We start from the raw sequence: 22590 nt of genomic DNA, 5'->3' as shown, positions 1-22590 counted from the left end.
CAGGATGTTTTTGACTAAAATGATGTTATTGGCATTTTCCATAGCTCAAAGCACAAAGAGAACTAGGCTCATGAGTTATTTCTACTGGCTAACACCGTTTTTTGTTTGACTTTTGACTTTTTCAGTTTTCCAGAGCTATGGGGACTTCCCATCCTGCATTCCTGGTCTTAGGCTGTCTCCTTGCAGGTATGGACACCTGTCCCAAGTTCGTTATCCCTGGGGGAAGCCTTGTTACGTGTTCCGGGGCACATTAGCTGTACTTTGTACAAACAGTCCAAAAGAGTGAAGAGAAGCAGAAAATTATAGAACATTATCTAAAGTGGCCACAGACCTTCAGTTCCCTTTGCACGAGTTCTATTTCAAAAAGAATGTTCTCCGGGGGCAATTTAGTATGCGTCAATCCTAGCGTTGAAATGTTGTTAGTCTAAATTTACCCACTGTCCTCCTTCTTCTTCTGGGACATGGGTTTCCAGTCAAGGTGATTCAGAGAAATTTAGGAATGTTCAAAAAAATTAATAATGGAAAATTCGTGTCCAGAAAATCATACCCGTCTTAAGTGGAAGGTGCTTAAATTGCCAGAAACTCTTAGCACCACCTTTTCCCTTAGAATCTAATAGAATATTTGACTTTTGGGAATCTTGTTAACTTTCTGGCCAGGAGGATGCCGTTGGAGCCATTTGTTGAAATATTTATTGGACTTTTCTAAGTTATCATCCAGATATTTATGCATTGCAGATGTTTACCAAGAAACCAATGTTTTTCTAGTCTGAGGAATTAATGTAAGCTTATTGATGTCTTTAGGTCTTAAATATATGGATAAAGTAGAATTGAGCAAGATCAGTGTTATAGTAGTTCTAAATTCCACTAACTGATGCCATCTACGGGGCGATTGGTGACCCGGATGTGCTTCCAATGCCCATCCTCACGAGCTGCAGGAATCACAGTGGGCACATATTGAAGATGGGTGGGACCCCACATTGGGCTCCGTGGGCAGTTAACAGTCCATTAATAAATAATTTATTAAGTCGTTATATCTCTGCCGTTAGTCTTATAGGCAGGTGACATGAGACTGAAAATTTAAGCTCTAAAATAAACTTAGACTTTTCACTTTTGGGTTTTACTTATTCTTATTTTTGAATGAAAATCCACATCGCCCTGCTTTGGTTTCTGGGACTCATTAGAGAAGGCGTGTCAGAATGTAAGAAAGAGAAGAAATGCAATTCTTGAGCGAAGACCTGCTGTGTGCTTGTTCAGTCGGTCTCCCTGCTCCGTGCTCATCTTCTCTCTTACCAAGGGAAACCTCTGCTGGGAGTGTGGGCGATAAAGAACCCACATGTGCTTGAGCATATGCCATCTCGGGATATTTTATGGTAACACATAAGAATCTGAAATATGGAATTGGAGTGAGATGTCCTCTATCCATCTGAGTGTCTGGGGGGTGAGTGTGGGGAGCTTGGTGCAGCTATTGAAGCCTTTGGAGCATTTGCTGCTCTCAGCAGATGCGGTGGCTGTCATAATGGGGGGCCTTTCATGGGCATCCAGGCTAACGGATTTTTGTGTAGAAATGGTCATTGTTCATATAAGCAGCTACTGTTGCTTCTCTCGGTTCTCTGAGTGAGGCCGTCCCTTCTGACTGCATCCTATTCAGAGCCTGTTCCCTTTCACAGGGCCGAGCCTAATCCTCTGCCAGCTTTCATTACCCTCTATCCTCCCAAACGAAAATGAAAAGGTTGTGCAGCTGAATTCATCCTTTTCTCTGAGATGCTTTGGGGAGAGCGAAGTGAGCTGGCAGTACCCCTTGTCTGACGAGAACTCCAACGTGGAAATCAGAAATGAGGAGAATAACAGTGGCCTTTTTGTGGCCGTGCTGGAAGTGGTCAATGCCTCGGCAGCCCACACGGGGCTGTACACTTGCTATTACAACCACACGCAGACAGAAGAAAATGAGATCGAAGGCCGACGCATTTACATCTACGTGCCAGGTGAGCTGCATCGGTCCCCCGGACCAGCCTTGCTGTTGTCCTGACTCCCCCGTGTGCTGCATTAGAGATTTAAAAAAATATAAAAGTAATAAATGTTTATTGCAGAAAATTAGGAAAATTCAGGAGAAGGCACAGAACGAAGTCAAGATCATTTGTAGTTATCATTGTCAAGAAATATTCATTTTTAACTTTTGGAACTATATCGTTTTGAAAATCATTTTTATTGTGGCATATTCTTTATTGGTATTATGCAAAAAAAAAAATCTGAAATGTATTTATTTATATTTAGTTCAGTCAAGTTCCATGAATACTTACTGTGCATTTCCCGTGTGTCAGGCATCGTGCTAAGTGTTTGGTAGGCCTAATTGCTTATAGTTCAAAAGCTGACACATAACTGCTATTTTTTCAAATTCGATAAAACATATATCTACTCTCGATGAATTCGAAGGGATTTTTTTTTTTTCTTTTAAATTAGAATTTAGGGGCAAAACCCACAGCAATGATGTTATTTCTTGTCCTCTGAGAAGCAGATACCAAGACAGGAGTAAGATAGGATTAAGCATGCAAGTGAGGGTTTTATTATGGGAGAGGCCTCTGAGAAAAAGTGGGGAGGGATCCAGCAGAGGCCGGGAGAGCTGTCCGGCTGCATGGTAAGTGTGCCCCTAAGTGAAGGATTGAAGGAAGGAAGGTGGAATCTTAGGCCTCTAAGGAAGGTCCAGGAGTCCTCCAGCCTACAGACCCCTGGTTTGACACAGTCACTGGCTGAAAGAGTGTGGCCTTGGGCTGTGTGATTCAGAGGTGGCCCCTGCAGCTGGAGGAATGTGTGGTGCTTTCTCAGAGCAACCATCCTGACTGACTAGGCTTAGCCATGAGCTGACTACACGGGATAGGAATTTTAAAAAGCATTTCCTAATTTAAAAACTAAGAATATTTTTTCTTATTTTGAACAGATTTGATTGTTTTCCATTTTTTGTTTTTAGTAGTTGTTTAAATTTTAATTTTAATTCCTGGCTAATATTTATATGCATCATCAGTATATTTTATTAGGGTATGGACATATTGACATTGTTCATAGTTTAAAATCATCTTGTAGCTATTATAATGACTAAGGCCAGTGGGGTGACAGCTTCTGGACAAGGTAAAATTCATACCTAATGAGATTAATGCCAATGGGATACATTTTTTTTTGCATATATGTGTAAAGGTGACCTCAATACCTAATATGCCTGCCTTTCATTTTTAAAACACAGACCCGGATGTAGCCTTTGTACCTCTGGGAATGACAGATTATTTAGTCATCGTGGAAGACGATGACTCTGCCATCATACCTTGTCGAACAACTGACCCCGATACTCCAGTAACCTTACTCAACAGTGATGGGGTGGTCCTCGCCTCCTATAACAGCAGACAGGGCTTTAATGGAACCTTCACCGTTGGGCTCTATATCTGCGAGGCCACCGTCAGAGGGAGGAAGTTCCGGACCATTCCATTTAATGTTTATGCTTTAAAAGGTATGTGTACCCTCTACCTTCATTTTTAAATAAGAGATCCAGGCCAAGTCATCAGATGCATATAGAATTTTAAAACAAAATCATCATCCCCAGTGATGGAGAGCCCGGATTCTGCTGTGGGGATTTAGGGCCCCACGTTTCCCATGCAATGTCAGGCTGACCTCTGCGGCTATAATAATACGAAGCTTAGCCTTCCTGAAGGTAAAAAGCTTTCTTACCCCTTTGAGATTTCGTGTTTCATCAGTTCACTTCGAAATACTGTAAGGAATTCTTTTATTGTATAAGCCTCTTACTGTTTTACCCACATTCCTGGCTACAGAGGCCCTAAAAACAAACACACACCTGGGGGGTGGGGTGGATGACTACGTTAATTTTAGTAACTAAAGAAAAGTGACTTTGATTTTGAGAAAAGCTTATTGTCACAGACTTCATCCCTTTGATGTGAGTGGTTAATGAGAGTAGGAAAGTGTAATGCGTGTTCGGGTCAATGATTTCTTGCACACTTATCTGTAAGTATGGCAGCAGCAAGAATGTGCCATTTAACTCTTATCAAGGGCTTGTTTTATGCCCGGCACTGTGATAGGTTCTGGAAAAGTGCTGAGAATATTTAGGGAGCAGAGTGGGAAAGAAGAGGAGAATGAATGATGGGTAGGAGCTAAGTGCCTAGAGGAGTCTGGTCAGTAAAGGTTAATTGGTTAAATGAATAAATATGTCAGGAAAAGTGATTGCAAAAGTCTACCATCACAAATGTTCAGGAATGGAGTGTTCTGTTCAATTGGAATTTATTTTCACTATTATTTCACTATTATTTTCACTATTTGTACCCTGTCTAAATAGGTGTGTATGTTATTTTGTATTATAGCTATATGCCATATTATGTATGCCAACTCAAAATCAGAGCTTTGGAGACTTTCAAAAAACATTTTTTTTGAGGAGGATTGTGTTGTTGTTTTTTAAAATTGGGTTTTCAATGGAGAAATATATCATCTGTTTACAAAATAGCTCTTGAAAAGTACACAGAGTACAGAAAATTTTGTTTTGATCAAAGTGATTTTCAAATTACTTTTCAAAGTTTTCTTAAAAAACAAACAAAACAAACACCCAAACCTTATAGGATCCCAATTATACTATGGATATTTAGGTCCTTGTGTTTGTTCTTTTTTCAAATAGCAACATCAGAACTTGATCTAGAAATGGAAGCCCCTAAAACTGTATATAAGTCAGGAGAAACGGTTGTGGTCACCTGTGCCGTCTTTAACAACGAGGTGGTTGACCTTCAGTGGACTTATCCCGGAGAAATGGTAGGTACCCTCAAGGCTCCTGGCAGTACGGAGTAGGGCACAGCAGAGTGCAGGAGACCTGTCACCTCAGCTTCCCATCTCCACAATGGGCACATTTGGCTAGATGACTTTATGGCTCTTTGAGTAGTGGGAGAGTTTGAGATGACAATAGCTGGACCAGGACATTCAGCATGTATCAAGAGGGTACACTGAGACTTCGTGTTCATAAGTCAGAAAGAAATAGGAGGAGTCTATGGTTACAAGATAACAACCAAAAAATTAGAAAAGCAAAAAATGAACGCTAATTGCTGAGACAGTCATTCATTCTTATTTCTTGGTTCCCAGGCCTTTGGGGTTTGAGGCATCTGATAATGTTGGTTACCTGCCTCCCTTTCATTTCTGCTTTGTCGCCTGCGCCCCAGGACACTGTTCTGCCTTCTACCAGCCTGGCCTGTCTTTGCATGGCTCACTTTCAGTGAACAGGTGTCACTTGACTCACTCAGCAAAGATTTAGTGATATTTGCTAAATCCCTAGCAGTCTGCTAGAAGCCAGCCCATGCACAAAAGGAAGAGGAAGGGAGGGGTGGAGTTGGAAGTGGGGAAAGGGGACCACCGTGCCACTTCTGGTCACTGGGAATTTATACACAGTGTTTCGCTTATTCTAGTGCATTGTGGTTAAGTGTATGAGAGAAATGAAGACACACGGTGGTGACAGTCCAATGCGGAAGTGATTAACAGTGCTTAGCGCAGCAGCCTCAGAGAGGACAAAAACCATCTACATATTTTTCCTGTTACTACTGATACACAAATTTCTGCTTTCTGCTCTTTTTGGCATTTGATAGCTTTGCTGATGCTCCTCCTTTCTCTCTGGGGCATCTGACTGGGAGGTGGGCACTTTGACATGTTACCTTATAAGCCTCATGCATAGTCCAGTAGGTGTACATCTTCCCTGAAATATGGAGCTGGTTGTTTTTCTGTTCGTAGTTGATTGCCTTTAATCCTTAAAACAAAATTTATTTTTATTTATTATAGAAAGACATTTTCCCCCTAAACCAAAGTACTTGTTATTTGGTCCAAAAATATAAAAGTATATAATCAGTTTTTTGTCTGGTAATAAAAGTAATGCAGGTGTATTATTAAAACTTTATAAAATACACAGAAACAGGAAAAGCCACTTCCCAGAGCATTACTGTTAATATTTTAGGGAGACAAATCCTTTAGGTACTTTGAATACATATATCATTGTTCAATAATTAATAGGTATTATACTTTAAATAGTACTTTATGTCCTTTTTCCTTTGGCAATATAGCACAAACACCTTACTATGTCATTAAATGTCTTTTTAAAACACGATTTTCTAAGGAGCTAGCTTAATTTTTTTTTATCACATTCTATTTTTTAGAGCAGTTTAGGTTTGCAGCAAAATTGGGTGGCAGGTGCCGAGATTTCCATGCCGCCCCCATGCCCACACGCGCACAGCCTCCCCATTATCACCACCCCCACAGGGTAGCACAGTTGTTACAGCTGATGAACCTGCATTGTCACAGCATTGGCACTCACAGTCCATAGTTTACGTGCGGGTTTGTTCCCAGGAGCCAGCTTGTTAAAGTCCGTTTTCTCCCTCTGCTGCTGTAGAGGGGCAAAGGTGTCACGACGCTGGAGGAAACCAAGGTCCCCTTCATCAAGCTGGTGTACACGCTGAAGGTCCCTGGGGCCACGGTGAAAGACAGTGGAGAGTATGGATGTGCCGCCCGCCAGGCCACCAAGGAGGTCAAAGAAATGAAGAAAGTCACCATTTCTGTCCATGGTACATTCTACTTTCTAAAATGTCAGCCATCCGATCTGCGTGGGATCCACCATGTGGTAATCATTATTTAATGAAAACTCTTCCCTGTGCAGAGAAAGGGTTCATTGAAATCAAACCCAACTTCAGCCAGTTGGAAGCTGTCAACCTGCATGAAGTAAAACATTTCGTGGTGGATGTGCAGGCCTACCCTCCTCCCAGGATATCCTGGCTGAAAGATAACCTGACTCTGATCGAAAACCTCACCGAGATCACCACTGACATAGAAAAGATTCAGGAAATAAGGTAAAAAAACACCCTTCCCAAGCCTGCTTTTTTTTTTTTCTTGTGCGTCCCTAGACAGACTGAGGTTTGTGCATGTCTTACAACCCAAACCTGGAGTCAATCTAGAAAATTTAGTAATCTGAGTTAGGAGATACTTAAAATCAAGTACCCTTAATGATAATATTGCAACGTGGTAATAGTATGTTGATAAGTATTTAATGATAAAATAATAAGAAGGAAGAACTGAAAAGCTCTGCCCCCAATGAAAGATAGGTTCCTGGATCCAGTGAGGAGTGAAGGAAAAGAAGTAAAATTGGACCCACTTGGACTGAATATATTTCTTGATGCCCATCATTCATATTGCAAGCAGACATGTATGATGATTCTGGCTGAGCTGGGCGCGGTGGTGGGTGCCCATAGTCCCAGCGACTCGGGAGGTTGAGGCAAGAGGATCGCTGGAGCCCAGGAGTTCTGGGCCGCAGTGCGCTATGCCGATTGATCAGCATCAATATGGTGACCTCCCAGAAACCTCCAGGGGGCCGCCAGGTTGCCTAAGGTGGATTGAACCAGTCAGGTTGGAAATAGCGCAGGTCAAAACGCCCATGCTGATCCATTGGAAGACAGTTATCACATAAGCTGACATGAAACAAATCATCATTGACTTAATTTGAAACACATTTGTCTCAATAAGGAAATAAGAATAGAGCCTGGTTAAATTTGGTTAGGAGAAAATGAACAATGAGGGGTTTGGAGAACTGCCCTCTGGTGAGAGAGGATCACTCTCATCTATTCACTGATGGTGGAGTTTTGGGTAAGTCATCTCACAGCTTCAGTTTCCTCATCTACAATGTAAGGTAATGATATCTGTGTTCTTCAAAGCAGGGGATCAGATCAGATGATATTTGAGGTCTCTTGCAATTTTAAGCTCTGATTAGAATTCAGGAGCAGAAGGTGCACCTCGAAGGGCCCAGCTAATCCAGCCCTGCCCCCTCGTCAGAAGCCATCTCAGAGACAAAAGTCAGTTCTCTGCTTCAAGCCACCAGGGAGGAGACAGAACCTCTCTCATCAGTTCACTTAATCTCAGGATTTGCTTTCTTCTTTCTGAACCTAAATTCCATGTGTAATTGAGAAATAGCATCTTAGAAAATGAAATTTATGACCTCTGTAGCTGGCGATGGAAAAAGAAGTGGAATACTGAGTTGTGATGACATGAAATAAAGGGGCACAAAGAGATGGGAAGTACTGACCCTTCTACCAGATTATGAAGCCAGGAGGAATAGGGTAATCCTGGCAGGGCCAATGCTTCAAACACGTGTGCCAGCACTATCTGCAAGAGATGATCAATAGCAAGTCAAGACAAAGCTCGCCAGCCGAGTGGTTCAGGAAAGCTGCCCGTCCGAGGGATTCCAGAGTTCCTTTAGCACATACTCTTCACCTTCCCATTATGGGCCAGAGAACACATGATGCACGTGATGGATGGGGTATCTGGCTTCCTGGAGCTCAGAACTAGTGGATCCATTAGCTTTCTTGGCTGAACAAGTATAGAAGATGAAGGACAGAAGACCGTTTGGTAATCAGCAGCCAGATGTGCCTTAGGATTCTCTCTGTGGAAACCCAGTCCTGGAGCACGTCCTGCTCACATCACGGGTCCTAGTGACTGGCATCTGGGGCTAGAAGGCTCTACGTTTGCAGGGAACTTTTGAGCTTATGAAATGCTTTCACACATGTAATTGTATTTAATTTATTCTCTCAATGACGCTATGTTATGCATACAATTATCCTATGCTGCACATGAGGAAACTGAGGCATGAAGAATTTCAGTAATGCCCAAGGTCTGCTCACTCCACGACCAGTGCTCTTCTCCACTCTGGTTGCTTTTCCAACCTGTGATGTTCTATGAAGAAGGACAATCAAATGGGCAAATACTATACTGATGTGCACACACACACATGTGTACATGTACACACACGGCCAAATGTCATTTGTAATATGTGTAAGAAATTTGGGGGAGAAACTTCTGTTTCATAAAACATGAAGAAATATATTTTTCTAAATATTTTTTTAAATTATTTTTTTAAATCTTGTCTTTAAAAACATTCAAACATAAAGAAGGTGCATTGTAAGAAGCTTCATTCTGTCCCTGTCTCCATCTGCCCAGTACCCCTCCTCCCCACCGCCGGGGAAATATTTTCATTAGTTTCATTAGATTCTTGTGAAACCTCCAGAGTTTCTTTAAGCAAATCAAGCAAGTGGAATGTTATATCCTGGCGACCTCTTCATATCAATACGTAAAGAGTGCCTCATTCTTCCAACAGTATGCCATTGTTTGGCTCAGCTACCTAAATGATGGCTATCTAGGGGAAGCAGGTATTTTTCAAAGAGGTAAAAATCAAAGTTTTTTTTTTTTTTTTTTAAAGAAACATTGTTTAAATGTATTTATTCTCATTCAGAAGTTAGGCCTTACCAGAGCTAATTGCTCTTGGAGCCACATAAGTCATTGCTCCTCTCAAAATGTCTGGCCCTCTGCTTAAGAATTAAGCACCTACATATATGAAAAGATGCTCAACTTCTCTAGTTATTAGAGAAATGCAAATCAAATAATGGATGGAGATTTAACCACAATGAGATACCACCTCACTTGTAAGAATGGCTGTTATCAACAAGACAAGTAATAAGTGTTGGAGAGGTTGCGGGAGAAAAGGAACCCTCATACACTGCTGGTGGGAATGTAATCACTGCAGCCACTATGGAAAACAATATGGAGGTTTCTCAAAAATTAAGAACAGAATTACCATGTGACCCAGCAATTCCACTTCCGGGTATCTACTCCCCAAATTTGAAAACATTTATCTGTAAAGATATATGCATTCTGATGTTCACTGCAGTATTATTCATGGCAGCCAAGAGACATGGCAACAACTGAAGTATCTTTTGATAGATGATTGGATAAAGAAGCTGTGATACATATATACAATAGAAATTACTCAGCCATAAGAAAAGATGAAATATTGTCATTTGCAACAACATGGATGGATCTTGAGATTTCACTCATGTGAGATACAAAACTAAAAGCAACAAATGAACAAGACAAACAAAAACTCAGACACAGACAACAGTTCAGAAGTTACCAGAGGGATAGGGGGGAGGAGAGGGAGAAGTAGATAAGGCTAAAGGGAGTCCAATATATGATAATGGATGGAGATTTAACTTTGGATAGTGAATATACAATGCAAAATACAGGTGATATGTAATTGAATTGTATACTTGAAACCTATATAATTTTATTAACCAATGTCACCACCATACATTTAATTTTAAAAAAAGTATTAAGCATTTACAACTCAGATCTTCAACATGTAGAAAGTGTACCAAAAAATTTCAGAAAATCAATGATCCAGACAAGAAAAGCTATTTTTGTTTTTTATAAAAATAAAATTTAAATTGAACATGGTAATTGCTGAAGTGATTGAAATTTTTTTGGCTTCTACTTGCTGAAACAAAGTCCTTTTCTTTTAAGGTATCGAAGCAAATTAAAGCTGATTCGTGCTAAGGAAGAAGACAGTGGCCATTATACTATTATAGTTCAAAATGAAGATGATGTGAAGAGCTATACTTTTGAACTCTTAACTCAAGGTATGTAAGGGCAGGCAGTCTAATGATAATGCTCGCTCCATGAATGAGTGAATGAGCATCTCCCAAGGAGAGCCTGGCACTTTTCTCTGAGGTTGTGGAGGGAAAAGCAGCACTTTTAGAGGAGAAGCGGGGACTGTAGATGTCACGTATCAGGGATAGCTTCGTTGGACTTAATTCACGTAATTCTGGGAGGTCCCAGGTTACTCTGGAACAGTTTGACTGGGAATTCCTAAGCTCCAACAGCTTCCTTACCACTTGCTTCTCAATCTGGCACCTGTAGTTCTGGGAAGAGTAAAATGATACTTTTTGGTCCAGATGACCTTAGAGTGTTCCAGAGTTTTGGCCTTTTTTGCTTAGCTTCCCTTGTAGCCATTGTGCAGTGTGGCCTTTAAGAAGTCTGCTCAAGTCCGTTTATATTCAGATTCAGCACCTATTCATTAAGTACTTATCGTGAGCCAGGTACTGTCTTAGGTGGGTTCATTTGACCCTCACAATAAACCTATGATACGGCATTAGCATATTTCTAAATCGTTTGATCACAGATTAAAAAAACTTTAAAAACTAATGATATGCCACAGATGCACTTTGGTAAATGCTGCTTTAGATTATACTTTAGTTGAATCCATTAGTTGAATCCCAAGCCATATTAATTTTAAGAGCCTCTTTGCCTTTTGAGCCAAATAACCATGGGGACTTTTTGCTTTCCTAACTCCAGATTTAAAATACCATAGGACACAAATCCCCAAACAATGAAACCGTGAAAATGCTCTTAACCAAGTGCATCTGTGCAAACTGGGATGTTATTATGCTAGCAACTAGTTCCAGCTCCGTCTCAGATGGTTCCTCGATTTGTAGGTTCGAATGCCCTGCGTGCAAGTTCTGAACTCATGTTCCACTTTGTAGTTCCCAGAAGTTCTGGGTCACAAACCATTCAGTTATGATTTCTTTCTACCTCTTACAGTTCCCTCATCTATTCTGGACTTGGTCGATGATCACCATGGTGCTACAGGGGGACAGACTGTGAGATGCACAGCCGTAGGGACACCTCTTCCTGATATTGAATGGATGATTTGCAAGGATATTAAGAAGTATGGAAAACAGATGTTCTTTTTTCATTTGTGGTCAGAATTTTTCTTTCTTGATGCAAAGGATCTTCAATATATTTTATTTGTTTGGCTGGTCCGTTTTTGTATTTGTGATTCTTATTCAGCCTGTCTCATAAACTACAAGTTAGGATTCTGAACATGGACCTTTTATGTGTGCATGTGTGTGTGTGTGTGTGTGTGTGTGTGTGTGTGTGTGTTCATGAATAGCTATAAGGAGAAGGTCCATGGCTTACATCAGATTCTCGAAGAGTCTATAATCTGAGAAGAAGATGAATTTTAAGAACTATTGCTATAAGAGGATTTTTACTAGCTTGGCCTACATTTTCACCTCACAATTCTTATATGGTAAACTTTATTTGGTAGCTAGACTGGCATGTGAACATAAATAAAAGTACTGCCCATGTGACTGCTCACTACTTAATTTGCCTACCTGCTGTTTGGTGGGAGTTCGCTCACCGGTTCCTCCTTCACTCCCCACCCCTGTTCCTCAGCCTTCTCAAATGGGTGAATGAGTGACATGGTCACACTTCCGCCTGTGGCGACTGGCTGTGTTCAGAAGTCTCAGTTGCTTCTCCTTAAGGCGGAGACTCCTAGATCTATGCTTTCTTAGGGCCAAGGGACTGGTCTTGGACCTTACCCGGAGCTGGAATGTAGGTTCCATAACTCAGCCAGGAGGTCAGTCCTACCCCAGGGACACCTTAGGGGCTCTTCGCAATGTGGATGGAGAGAAGGGAGGCTGCTAGGCCTTTTTGAAGGAGGGTGAAGTTGGGACATTCTGAACTCTAATTGTTCAGTTTACTCTTGGGTTCAAGGCTTGGGATTGGCAGTTATATTTCATTAATCGTGTTTATTTCTGTCTTGCCTTCATGAATAGTTAACTTTCAATTATCCACATGTAAGTTATTTTCTATTGGATGTGTGCAAATCAATGTTAATGTTAATATGTTTATAAAATAAAAATATCAACCTATTGCCCCACCTCCAAATGTAGTTAAGAATAGCATGTTATCTTAGATAATTCTCACTGCTCCGCTCACCTCTATTACTCCTGATAATTGGCTTTGTATTTATGTACTTTTTCTCCCTTCAGATGTAACAATGAGACTTCATGGACGATTTTGGCCAACAACATCTCAAACATTGTCACAGAGGTCCACCTCCGGGACAGGAGCACAGTGGAGGGCCGGGTGACATTCGCCAAAGTGGAGGAGACTATTGCAGTTCGATGTCTGGCTAGGAATCTTCTTGGGGCTGAGAACCGAGAGCTGAAGCTGGTGGCTCCCAGTGAGTTGTTCATAAGTCAGGACAACTCTAAATCATCAGCCGATATATGACATATCATTGAAGTGTACACTTGAAACTTATTTGATTTTATTAACCAATGTAACCCCAATAATTTTAATAAAAAATGGCTAAAAATGCCAATCAATCAATCAATCAATAAAATAAAATGCAAACCCTCAAAAAAAAAAAAATCATCAGCCGAGCCCTTTCTCCTTCAGGTGGAACTTTGAATCCCCAGTGGGGTCCTATAGGAATGAAGGTTTCAAGGCAGAAATTCAGGTCTGAACGCTCTTACAGGGCCTTCTCTGGGCATCTGTGTGGGAGCCCTTTCTTTCAGATTCAGATACAGGACTGAACCTTGCAGAGCCACCCTCGGCATTTCGCTTATCTGACAATATCACTACGCAGTCTCTTGAGTCTGAGTGTGGAATGCAAGGAGGAAGTATCATTTGCCCTGTTGCTCCTCACAACAGTTGAGACAGGTTGAATCGTTTAAAAAAATTAATGAAGCCAAAAGCAACATAAACAAAATGCAACCTTTCAAAATAAACTGAACTTAAATTTCTGAAATTATACCTCATTATACCTCAACCTCATTTTATCAGTCTTTGTATTCCAATTCACATTCTGTTCAGGAGGTTAATGTTGGAGCACCTTTTGAGAGAGTATTGCATTCCCCTGACTGAATTTTGTCCCATTCTCTTCAAAGGGAGGAACTGGAGTAGTCTCATGTATAGATAATTGCCCATCCATAAAATGATCCACGCAGCCCTCATGCTTCTCCATCAGCAGCGAGAGATTTCTGGCCCAGAAACAGGCGCACTGCCTTTCTGCCCTCTGCATGTTCATGCAAATTCTCCATCATGCCTTTCTCTTTCTCTTCCAGCTCTGCGTTCTGAACTTACAGTGGCGGCCGCAGTCCTGGTGCTCTTGGTGATTGTGATCATCTCACTGATTGTCCTGGTTGTCATTTGGAAACAGGTAGATATTTTTCTCAACTAAAAATTTCAAAGCTGGTAAGAACAGGAAGAATAGCAATCTAGTTCAGTGCTTGGCACGTACAAGGAGCTCAGGAGTTATGTGTTGAATGAATGTGTTGAATCCTACTGTGTCCAGTCACTTTGCTGCTGCAGTTAAGCTTTGGTGCCTTTGGACTTGGTAATTCACCAGTTACCTGTCCTGGTCATTTATAGAAACCGAGGTATGAAATTCGCTGGAGGGTCATTGAATCAATCAGCCCCGATGGACATGAATATATTTATGTGGACCCGATGCAGCTGCCTTATGACTCGAGATGGGAGTTTCCAAGAGATGGACTAGTGCTGGGTAAGCTCCTACTGGGGTGACCTCCCAAGACTCCCTTTCGATTTGTATATAACTGGACTCTTTACAGGCCCATGGAAGAATGAGGGGTCTGAGCTTGTGCTTTAAGAGTTAGGCAATAGAAATTGGCTTTCAGAAATATATATATTTTTGTCTTGAAAATGAGTTAATTAGATCACTGATGATTTTTTGAAATAGCAAATTATGGTTAAAGAGCATTTTATAAAAAGAGAAGAGAATATGAGGAGATGTGCCAAAGATACCCATCAAAATGGCTTTGCTTTGGATATGACACAAGTTGAAAATGAGCTGAATTTCTGTGACTAAAAGGGAACAGATGAGAAATCAATGAGGACAACCACAAAATACATTTTGATCTAGTACATTCTGAGGTTGTAGTAAATACTTCTTTAGAATATATGTATTTAGGATATAAAACTCTAGGTACATTTTTAAAAGCAAAACATGTAAGAATAATCAAGTCAATTTATCACAAACTTTTTCAAATATTTCATTCTTTGGCTGAGACCAAATACATGAAGCTTTAGTCCAGGGCATTTAAAAAAAAATCATATTCTGAATGGATGAAAACAGGACAAAGGAATGAAAGTTAGACCTAGAGATTGTGTCACCATGTTTTTTTCTAATGGTATGTACTTTGGAGGATGCCAAAGGTAGTTTTTAATTATCAACTTGTCTGATTCCACAATACAATGAGACTGGGACTTAGAGAGTTACTTAACTTGAATTCAAACAAGACATTCCAGATACTCTCAATTTCAAGTACTTATACCTGAGAACTAAACTTTCTTTATTATATATCCCCACCCTCTTTACAAAAAAGGACAAAGACCTGAGGGAAGTTAAAAAGCAATAAAACATGGGGAAAAGGGCAACATCCTTAACTGCCAGGGCGCTTCTGGGCTCTGTCTGCTCTGGTGTATTCCCAGTTGCTGGGGAAGCAGTGCCTCTCCAGGCGCAGCTTCCAGCAGTGCAGACGTGCAGTCAGAGGCAGTGCTAGCTCTTAGTGTCCTTTAGGAGCTGTCCTTCCCCAACTTGACTCTACGTGGTGAGATTGACTACTCTGGTAAAGGTCCCTTTTTAGACCATGAGCTTTTTAAGAGGAGAGATGACAGCTTGCATTCCTTTTTGTACCACTCAATATGCAGCCAAATATGTTCCCTTGGCAGCTTTAGCCTGTGCAGTTTTTGGTCTTCAAGAGAAACAGGCAGCAAAGGAACTAGCCTGAAATTTACTTCATCACTCACTAGGGTCAAGGACATCTTGAATACTTAAGTATTTTCAGTGGATAAGGACTTATTGATGCAAAAGATGCCCATGTTTGCATATGGAAAACAGAAGGGCGGAGGACCAGGGTGTTTGGGCGAGGGCCACAGAAAGCAAGTGCTGTGGGAGCCTGAGGTAGTCTGGCCCAGCATGGGAGCTGGTAGACGAAATGCTCCCACCAATGAGGGCTGCACCCTCCTTTCTCCCGTCTGTGTTTTCCTTTCCTTTGCAAATGTTATTTGACAAAGGCAATTATACTAATTTCCTTCTGTGTGGCCTCAATTCTGGCTTTGACATGATGTTTTGGAGGAATCATTATGCTTACAGGAAAAACACCACCCAACTGTGCACCCACGAGCGCTGTCTGTGGTAAATAAAGCCGATGAGACACCTGATGTCTCTGTGTGTTAAAGGTTCTGGTTGTCCACAGGTCGTATCCTGGGATCTGGTGCGTTTGGGAAAGTGGTTGAAGGAACCGCCTATGGATTAAGCAGGTCCCAGCCTGTCATGAAGGTGGCAGTAAAGATGCTTAAACGTAAGTTTCCCTTCCTGGGGATTTTTGGAGCATGGAGATATTAACTGAATTGCTCAAAATCACAGAGCTAGTAAATGCCAAAACTAGGACTAAATTTCCGTTCTTTCAACTTTAGGTTTTATATGTATTTAGACTCTTTTGTCAATTAGATATATTTAGATTGTTTTTGTTGCCTGTATGTTGGAAAATCGAGTGATTTTTAGTGACTTTTTTTTTTTTTTAACCCTAAAGACTAAGGATGTTAATAGGGTCTAAATCGAACCACTATCTATTTCTCTTTTAGACTCTTGGTAAATAAAATAATATCTGATCACAGGATTAGCTATGTTTTTAGCTTTTTGGGGGAAGTCGGTAGCTCAGTTGAAATGATAGGTGATTTATTTTTTCAACAGCCACAGCCAGATCCAGCGAAAAACAAGCTCTCATGTCTGAACTGAAGATAATGACTCACCTGGGGCCACATTTAAACATTGTAAACTTGCTGGGAGCCTGTACCAAGTCGGGTAGGCTTACTGACCTGGGAGGGAGGATTTTCATAGAACACATACCTTTCTAAAAACTGTCAAACCGGCTTTTTAATTCTCCATTCTGTAAACATGCCAGCGAATATAAGTCCCTTGAATGGAGTTGGCTGGATTCCATTGAACTAATGAAAGCTTGTTGTTTTTGAGCAACATCTCTTGCCAGTGCAAACAGTAATTCATGGCTTCTCTGTTTGTCATTTTCATACTCATCTCCTAACCCATTTTGGTCCCTACAGGCCCCATTTACATCATCACTGAGTACTGTTTCTATGGGGATTTGGTCAACTATTTGCATAAGAATAGGGACAGCTTCCTGAGCCGCCACCCAGAGAAGCCAAAGAAAGAGCTGGACATCTTCGGATTGAACCCCGCTGATGAAAGCACTCGGAGGTGGGTGTGGAGAGAGAGAGACATTGCTTTGATCATTGTCTATGAGCCTCACCAGTAGAGAAACCCCATGTCCTGACAGAATTCATGTCTGTAGATTCCGTGCCAGGAGGTAGCAAGACTTAGAGTCCGGCTGCTTGCCCCATCGTCCCACGTCATGGTGGCGATTGTTACATGATATGTGCAGGTGTTCAGACCAGGATATCATGTGGGGGACCTTGCTGATGGGTTTGAATGAGATCAAGAGTTGGAATTGTTCGGGGAGCCATATTCCTATTTATATGTGGTCCACTTAAGATCTATCGAATGCAGCTCTGGCTAGGGATGCCTCAGTGAAAGAAACTGTTTGAGGATCTTCAAACTTGAGATACTGGTTCTTGCTGAACCTAGGCCTATAAATCAAGCCAATGATAGTGATCCCCACTGCAGAAACCTGTAAGTAGCTGTAGAGATCTCTGCAGATATGAAGTTCTGTAACATTGGAAAGTACAATGAGTTCACTTTACATTAAATTACTTGATGGACACCAAATTGGTGCTAAAATTATTGAGTAGCAGGAATTGTCTGTCTAAGGCACATGGGTCATGTGGCATGGGTTTGTGACCTGTACATTGAAAAACAGAATTAAGACAGGCACACCTGAATTGAGATGATCTGTATACTTGTGTGGTTATTGATTCATGCTCATCTTCCCGACCGGGTCATCCCATTTGAAGGGTGTGGGTTGGTTTTACTTTCACTCCCTCTGCCACCCCCCTGACCACCATACTACCCCGCAGATGGTAGGCACCTGCTCGTCACTGCCTGAATGTTGTTGATCACTACAGAAGGACACCTGGATAAGGTGTATTTTTCTGTTTTTACAGTTATGTTATTTTATCTTTTGAAAACAATGGTGACTACATGGACATGAAGCAAGCCGATACCACACAGTATGTCCCCATGCTGGAAAGGAAAGAGGTTTCTAAATATTCAGACATCCAGAGATCTCTGTATGATCGCCCAGCCTCATATAAGAAGAAATCTATGTTAGGTAAAAATGTCTATGCTCACCTCACTCTTTGAGTGTTGTGATCTTCTGGTGGTTTAATGTGATACTTAAAATACTCAGAGGGAGGTGAGCAGGCATGGTAAGTAGAACTACCAGGCCACATGGTCCCTAAATGCAGTTCTGCATTTCGACGGGGTCTGTGCCATGTTTTCATCGGTTTGTGGCCTGTGAATTGAAAAGAAGAAGAAGAATAAAGACAGACCTTATGTAATAATTTTTTTTCAGATTTTAAATGTAATCATTTAAAAGAATTGTTTATTCTGATATAACCTTTATTTTTTGATGTTAATGTCTTTTTTTTTTTTAATGATAGTTTGATGATAATTGATCTTTTTTCTCAGTGCCCTTACTTGGCAAAATTAAAAGTTGGCAATCTTATTTTGGTTCCTAACACTATTTTTTAAAATTTAAATGTGTAAGTCCCTGATATCTATGAGTTCAATAGCCTTTCTTTTAGCTTTGCTAAATCCAATTTGTGATAGAAACTGGAAAGTGGACAACGAGGTTATATTTTCTAAAACTGAATGTTATTTGAAGGAAGGGTCCCTCTGTTTTCAAAGCAGATGAGCATGTGTCAGGGTTGAATTGATTCATAAACTCCAGGAAGTCCAGCTGATGCCTGGACTAGATGGACCACCACACATCTGCAGTGGGGGTGGCCTCTCCAGGGTTCTAGTCTAATCACAGGCTTGGAGTGGGGAGGAGGCTTCTAAATGGGTCTGACGTTGACTTGTCCCGTCATCTTTTGCTGTTGGGTCTGAACCTGCCCATTGATCGATGCAAGAAAACGTTGAGCAGCTGTGGAAATTGTTTTGAAAATTACTGGTGTGCTCTGAATGCTTTCAGGGTTCTTAAGTGAAAGGTACAATCCATTACAAAAAGAATGTGCTCATTTTGCAAAGCTCAGTACACAATATTTTCCATCACTGCAGTTCCAAGTTCCATTCATTTCCCACTGCCAAGTGGGTAAACTTCCAAGCTCTTTTTAAAGATTAGCCAGTGAGGGTTGTCGGAATCAGTGCTTCCTCTCCCCTCCTGTATTGCTAAAAATAGTTTACATTGCTTCCTAGGCTGGACCTGGCTCAGGATGTCAGGGGAACCTGATTCATGCACAGCCCAGGACCCGTTGGCAGGCAGACTGCTGTTTTCTGGCCTGCTCCTGGCTGGCTGGAAAAATGTGAATGGCTGCAGCTACTCTGCACTTGCCCGAAAATTTTCAAAAAAGAACTGAGAACTGCTGGCCTAGATTGCCTCCTTCCTCGAAAACTCTGGGACCCTTCCAGATGAGACTAACACGGGAAAGTGGACAAGTTACAAAGGGACCTAAATGCAAAGTCATTGGCACTGATCTTTAGATTACTACCTCTTCTAGTCTGGCTGGTGATTGCTCTCATTTACCGAATAAGCCAAGAACTATGAAGGTGGCTTTAAAAAGAAAAAGAAAAAAAAAAGCAATTCCTAGAAGCTACTTTTTCAAAGGGCCCTCATGTATATTTATGATGGAAGATTTTAGTAGGTATGTGTTTTTTAATGGTAGCTGAGGTGATTTGCTAACTAAAATTGAAAAAGAAATTTGGGAGGCAAACCACGAAATGTGAGAATCCATTAAATTGGTTCTTATGGATATATATATATATTCTAAACCAGATATATGTTTCCGTTGATATATTTCTTTTTAAAAATAGAGGCTTTGCAAAGTATTTTTTTACTTTTCAATTTTTATTTACTTATTTTCTGTTTTATAATATAGTTAGATTTTTTTAGTCTTTAGCCTTAAATATGTAATATGTATATTTTTAACAAAGTCTGATTTTATTCATGTCTTTAGTCCTGAATAAGGCAAGTTACTAACAGATTTTCACTTCCATCTGAAAAGGTCATTTCTAAATTCCAAGGTATTTTGTCCAGAACTTGCATAGTTTAGATACTAACTAGTCACATAGAAACTCTATATAAGAAAAAATTTTAGATGTAGTTTTTTGGCTTCTCCGTGGGAGTGGCGCAGTGGGTGATGTTTCATGCCATCCGCCAGCACCAACACACTTAATTCCTTTTCTACAGATTCGGAAGTCAAAAACCTTCTTTCAGACGATAACTCGGAAGGCCTTACTTTGTTGGATTTGTTGAGCTTTACCTATCAGGTTGCCCGAGGAATGGAATTTTTGGCTTCGAAAAATGTAAGTGTGTTCAAAGATCAGACAACTCTTTAGACCCAGGCTGTAGGTCTGAGTGTGGTGAGAATGGAAGATAGGTCTTGGAGAGGCCAGTAGCAATGGCTACTTCTCTCTATCTCTTTCCCAAAGCAGAGCAGGGAGTCTGACACTATCGGGTGTCTACTTTTCTCTAGAGCTTTCTCATTCTTGGGAGTGAGAATGAGAGCCTGGGAAAGGTGAGCTCTTTATGCCCTATTGGCCTCCTTGAGAAGTGCTGGGTGGCTCCACATGCCACCATAAGGTGTTTGGTCTCACAGGGGCAATACTCTCTAACAGCAGATGGATTGACTGACATTGGTTCTTCCCTTTCTGTGCAGTGTGTCCACCGGGACCTGGCCGCTCGCAACGTCCTCCTGGCACAAGGGAAAATTGTGAAGATCTGTGACTTTGGCCTGGCCAGAGATATTATGCATGATTCCAACTATGTGTCGAAAGGCAGCGTATGTGCTCTCCTCTGTCATTTGGCATGCTTGCCCTCCCTCACTTGATTTTCTGAATCCAGGTGTCGCTTCTAGCTATTTGGGTGCCTGTATTTTCAACATGGAGTCCATGAGACTCATGAAGGGCTCCAGGGAGTCGAGAAGAAAAGCACGGCTCTGCAGCATGCTGCCTGGGTGTGAGCACCAGCTCCTAGTGTGGGGTTTGGGATGAGTTACTTGACCATTCTGTGTCTTAGTTTCCCTGTCTGTGGCAGGAACACAATAATAGTAGCTAACTCTTGCATTACTGTGGAAGATTAAGTCAGTGAATTCATGTAAAATGCTTAGGACAGTGCCCGACACGTACAAGCACCCAGTAAGTATTAGCTGTTAACGTGTGAGTTGTGCACACCTGTGTATATGCATTCATTTCCAAGGAAAGCGTCACTAACTTTCATCAAATTTTCAAGTGGCGTCTATGACCTCGAAAATGTTAAAACCGTTTACGTTCATGTATCTTAGAGGCACATTTTCCTTAAAGATAGTAATCCTATCTCACATTTGACCTTTCTCTCCACCCTTTCCACCTTGAAGCAGATGGAGTAGCTGGTGATACATGTGCCATGTGTAGGTACAGTTTCAAATCACCCTGCTGTACTGGTTGTGAGACAGCTCACGGGGCTGCTGCATCCACCTAGAGGACTCTGGGCTGTGTCCATGCTCTGTGTGTTTCATGTACTTTGTGGTCATGACTTTTAGTTTTAGGTACCTCGAACAAATCAGTGGACTTGGCGCCCATTTCTTAGCTGTTCAAAAAGGTTATATTCCCAGCAATCTCAGGTGGTGGAAGGATAGTCATGGGGCTGCTGAAGGTATCTGCCTTAGTTTAGTGTGTCCATGGAAGGTTGTAAGGCCTCACAAAAGAGGCTGTAGAATTATAATTATGTCAGACTCTTTGTAGTAGCAAATGACTATTTCTCAAAGTTCAAAAATGTAATTTGCTTTTAGATCATTGGATCTATTCTTAATTTTGTTCCTAGGCACACCTGAAAATAGGGGAAGATCCATTCAGGATTCACAGATTTTGGGTAAAAATTCAGGATTGAATATTTTGGGATGTTATTTGTTGGGAGGACATAAGAGGCAACACTGACCGTCAGCTATTTATTGAGCACCCACTAGGTGTCAGGCATTCTTTGGAGTGCTGAGAGTACAGCAGTGAACACACATACAAGAGATACTCATGCAGGGCAAGGCTGTTAGTACAAGTTATTAGGAGCCCAAAGAGAACCCCTTTCTGCTTCTGCTGCTGCAGACCATCGGTGTGTACACTGGGGTTCATTTCCTGCCTTCTTCCCTGCAGACCTTCCTCCCTGTGAAGTGGATGGCTCCTGAGAGCATCTTCGACAACCTCTACACCACACTGAGTGACGTCTGGTCTTACGGCATTCTTCTGTGGGAGATCTTTTCCCTTGGTATGGGCCTGACATCTCTGCTAGTCTGGGTTGTTCTGGAACAACAGTGGAAGGGAAATACTGTGTTTTTCAAGCTTCAGGATGTAATCAAAGTAAGATGCCTAATGCGAGTCAAACACCCTGCAGCCAGTTTATATCACACATTGTGCATGTACAGCATCTGTTGTGTGCCCATGCAGAATGAGATGGGGGTCTTGGGGAACTGTACTCTTATCCCTGACCTTTGCTGTCACCCTTGGCCTTTGCCCTCCCCTCATTTGGGCTATCCCAGAGTGACTTTATTCTACTGGAAATGTTCCCGATGACATTCACTCACTGACTGGTTTTTCATGTTGGACTTGAAGTTAAGTGGGTTCACCAGAGGAGAGTAACTGCTTCCTCACCTCATGGTGATAGATGCTCAGGTGAAAGGTAGTGTGGCAAGGAAAAGGGTGGGACCCCCTTCCTGGTCGTCATTCCAGAGGAGAGAAAACTCCTAGTCATTTAGTCAGTCATTGGGTACTGAAAAACA

The 22590-nt window shown here is 41.4% G+C and overlaps 1 protein-coding gene across 5 annotated transcripts in view; it reads left to right on the top strand.

Annotated features, from left to right (window-relative positions):
* PDGFRA (platelet derived growth factor receptor alpha) overlaps positions 1-22590 on the top strand; it is a 44013-nt gene that overhangs the window by 9301 nt on the left and 12122 nt on the right. For all 5 annotated transcript variants that reach the window (XM_016124295.2, XM_016124296.2, XM_016124297.2 and 2 more), the window contains 18 exons: positions 126-186; positions 1668-1982; positions 3233-3493; positions 4664-4794; positions 6410-6581; positions 6674-6863; positions 10360-10475; positions 11437-11563; positions 12672-12865; positions 13752-13846; positions 14059-14191; positions 15906-16010; positions 16403-16513; positions 16771-16924; positions 17788-17954; positions 20034-20149; positions 20503-20625; positions 21968-22079. In XM_016124295.2, coding sequence (XP_015979781.1) covers positions 126-186; positions 1668-1982; positions 3233-3493; positions 4664-4794; positions 6410-6581; positions 6674-6863; positions 10360-10475; positions 11437-11563; positions 12672-12865; positions 13752-13846; positions 14059-14191; positions 15906-16010; positions 16403-16513; positions 16771-16924; positions 17788-17954; positions 20034-20149; positions 20503-20625; positions 21968-22079 — 2683 coding nt within the window. The remainder of the gene's footprint in view (positions 1-125; positions 187-1667; positions 1983-3232; positions 3494-4663; positions 4795-6409; positions 6582-6673; positions 6864-10359; positions 10476-11436; positions 11564-12671; positions 12866-13751; positions 13847-14058; positions 14192-15905; positions 16011-16402; positions 16514-16770; positions 16925-17787; positions 17955-20033; positions 20150-20502; positions 20626-21967; positions 22080-22590) is intronic.

The sequence above is a fragment of the Rousettus aegyptiacus genome, unplaced genomic scaffold, assembly GCF_014176215.1.
Source record: "Rousettus aegyptiacus isolate mRouAeg1 unplaced genomic scaffold, mRouAeg1.p scaffold_m13_p_10, whole genome shotgun sequence".
Taxonomy (NCBI): Eukaryota; Metazoa; Chordata; class Mammalia; order Chiroptera; family Pteropodidae; genus Rousettus; species Rousettus aegyptiacus.
The sequence above is the reverse complement of the archived record's forward strand: the minus strand, read 5'-3'. Positions and strand labels throughout refer to the sequence as shown.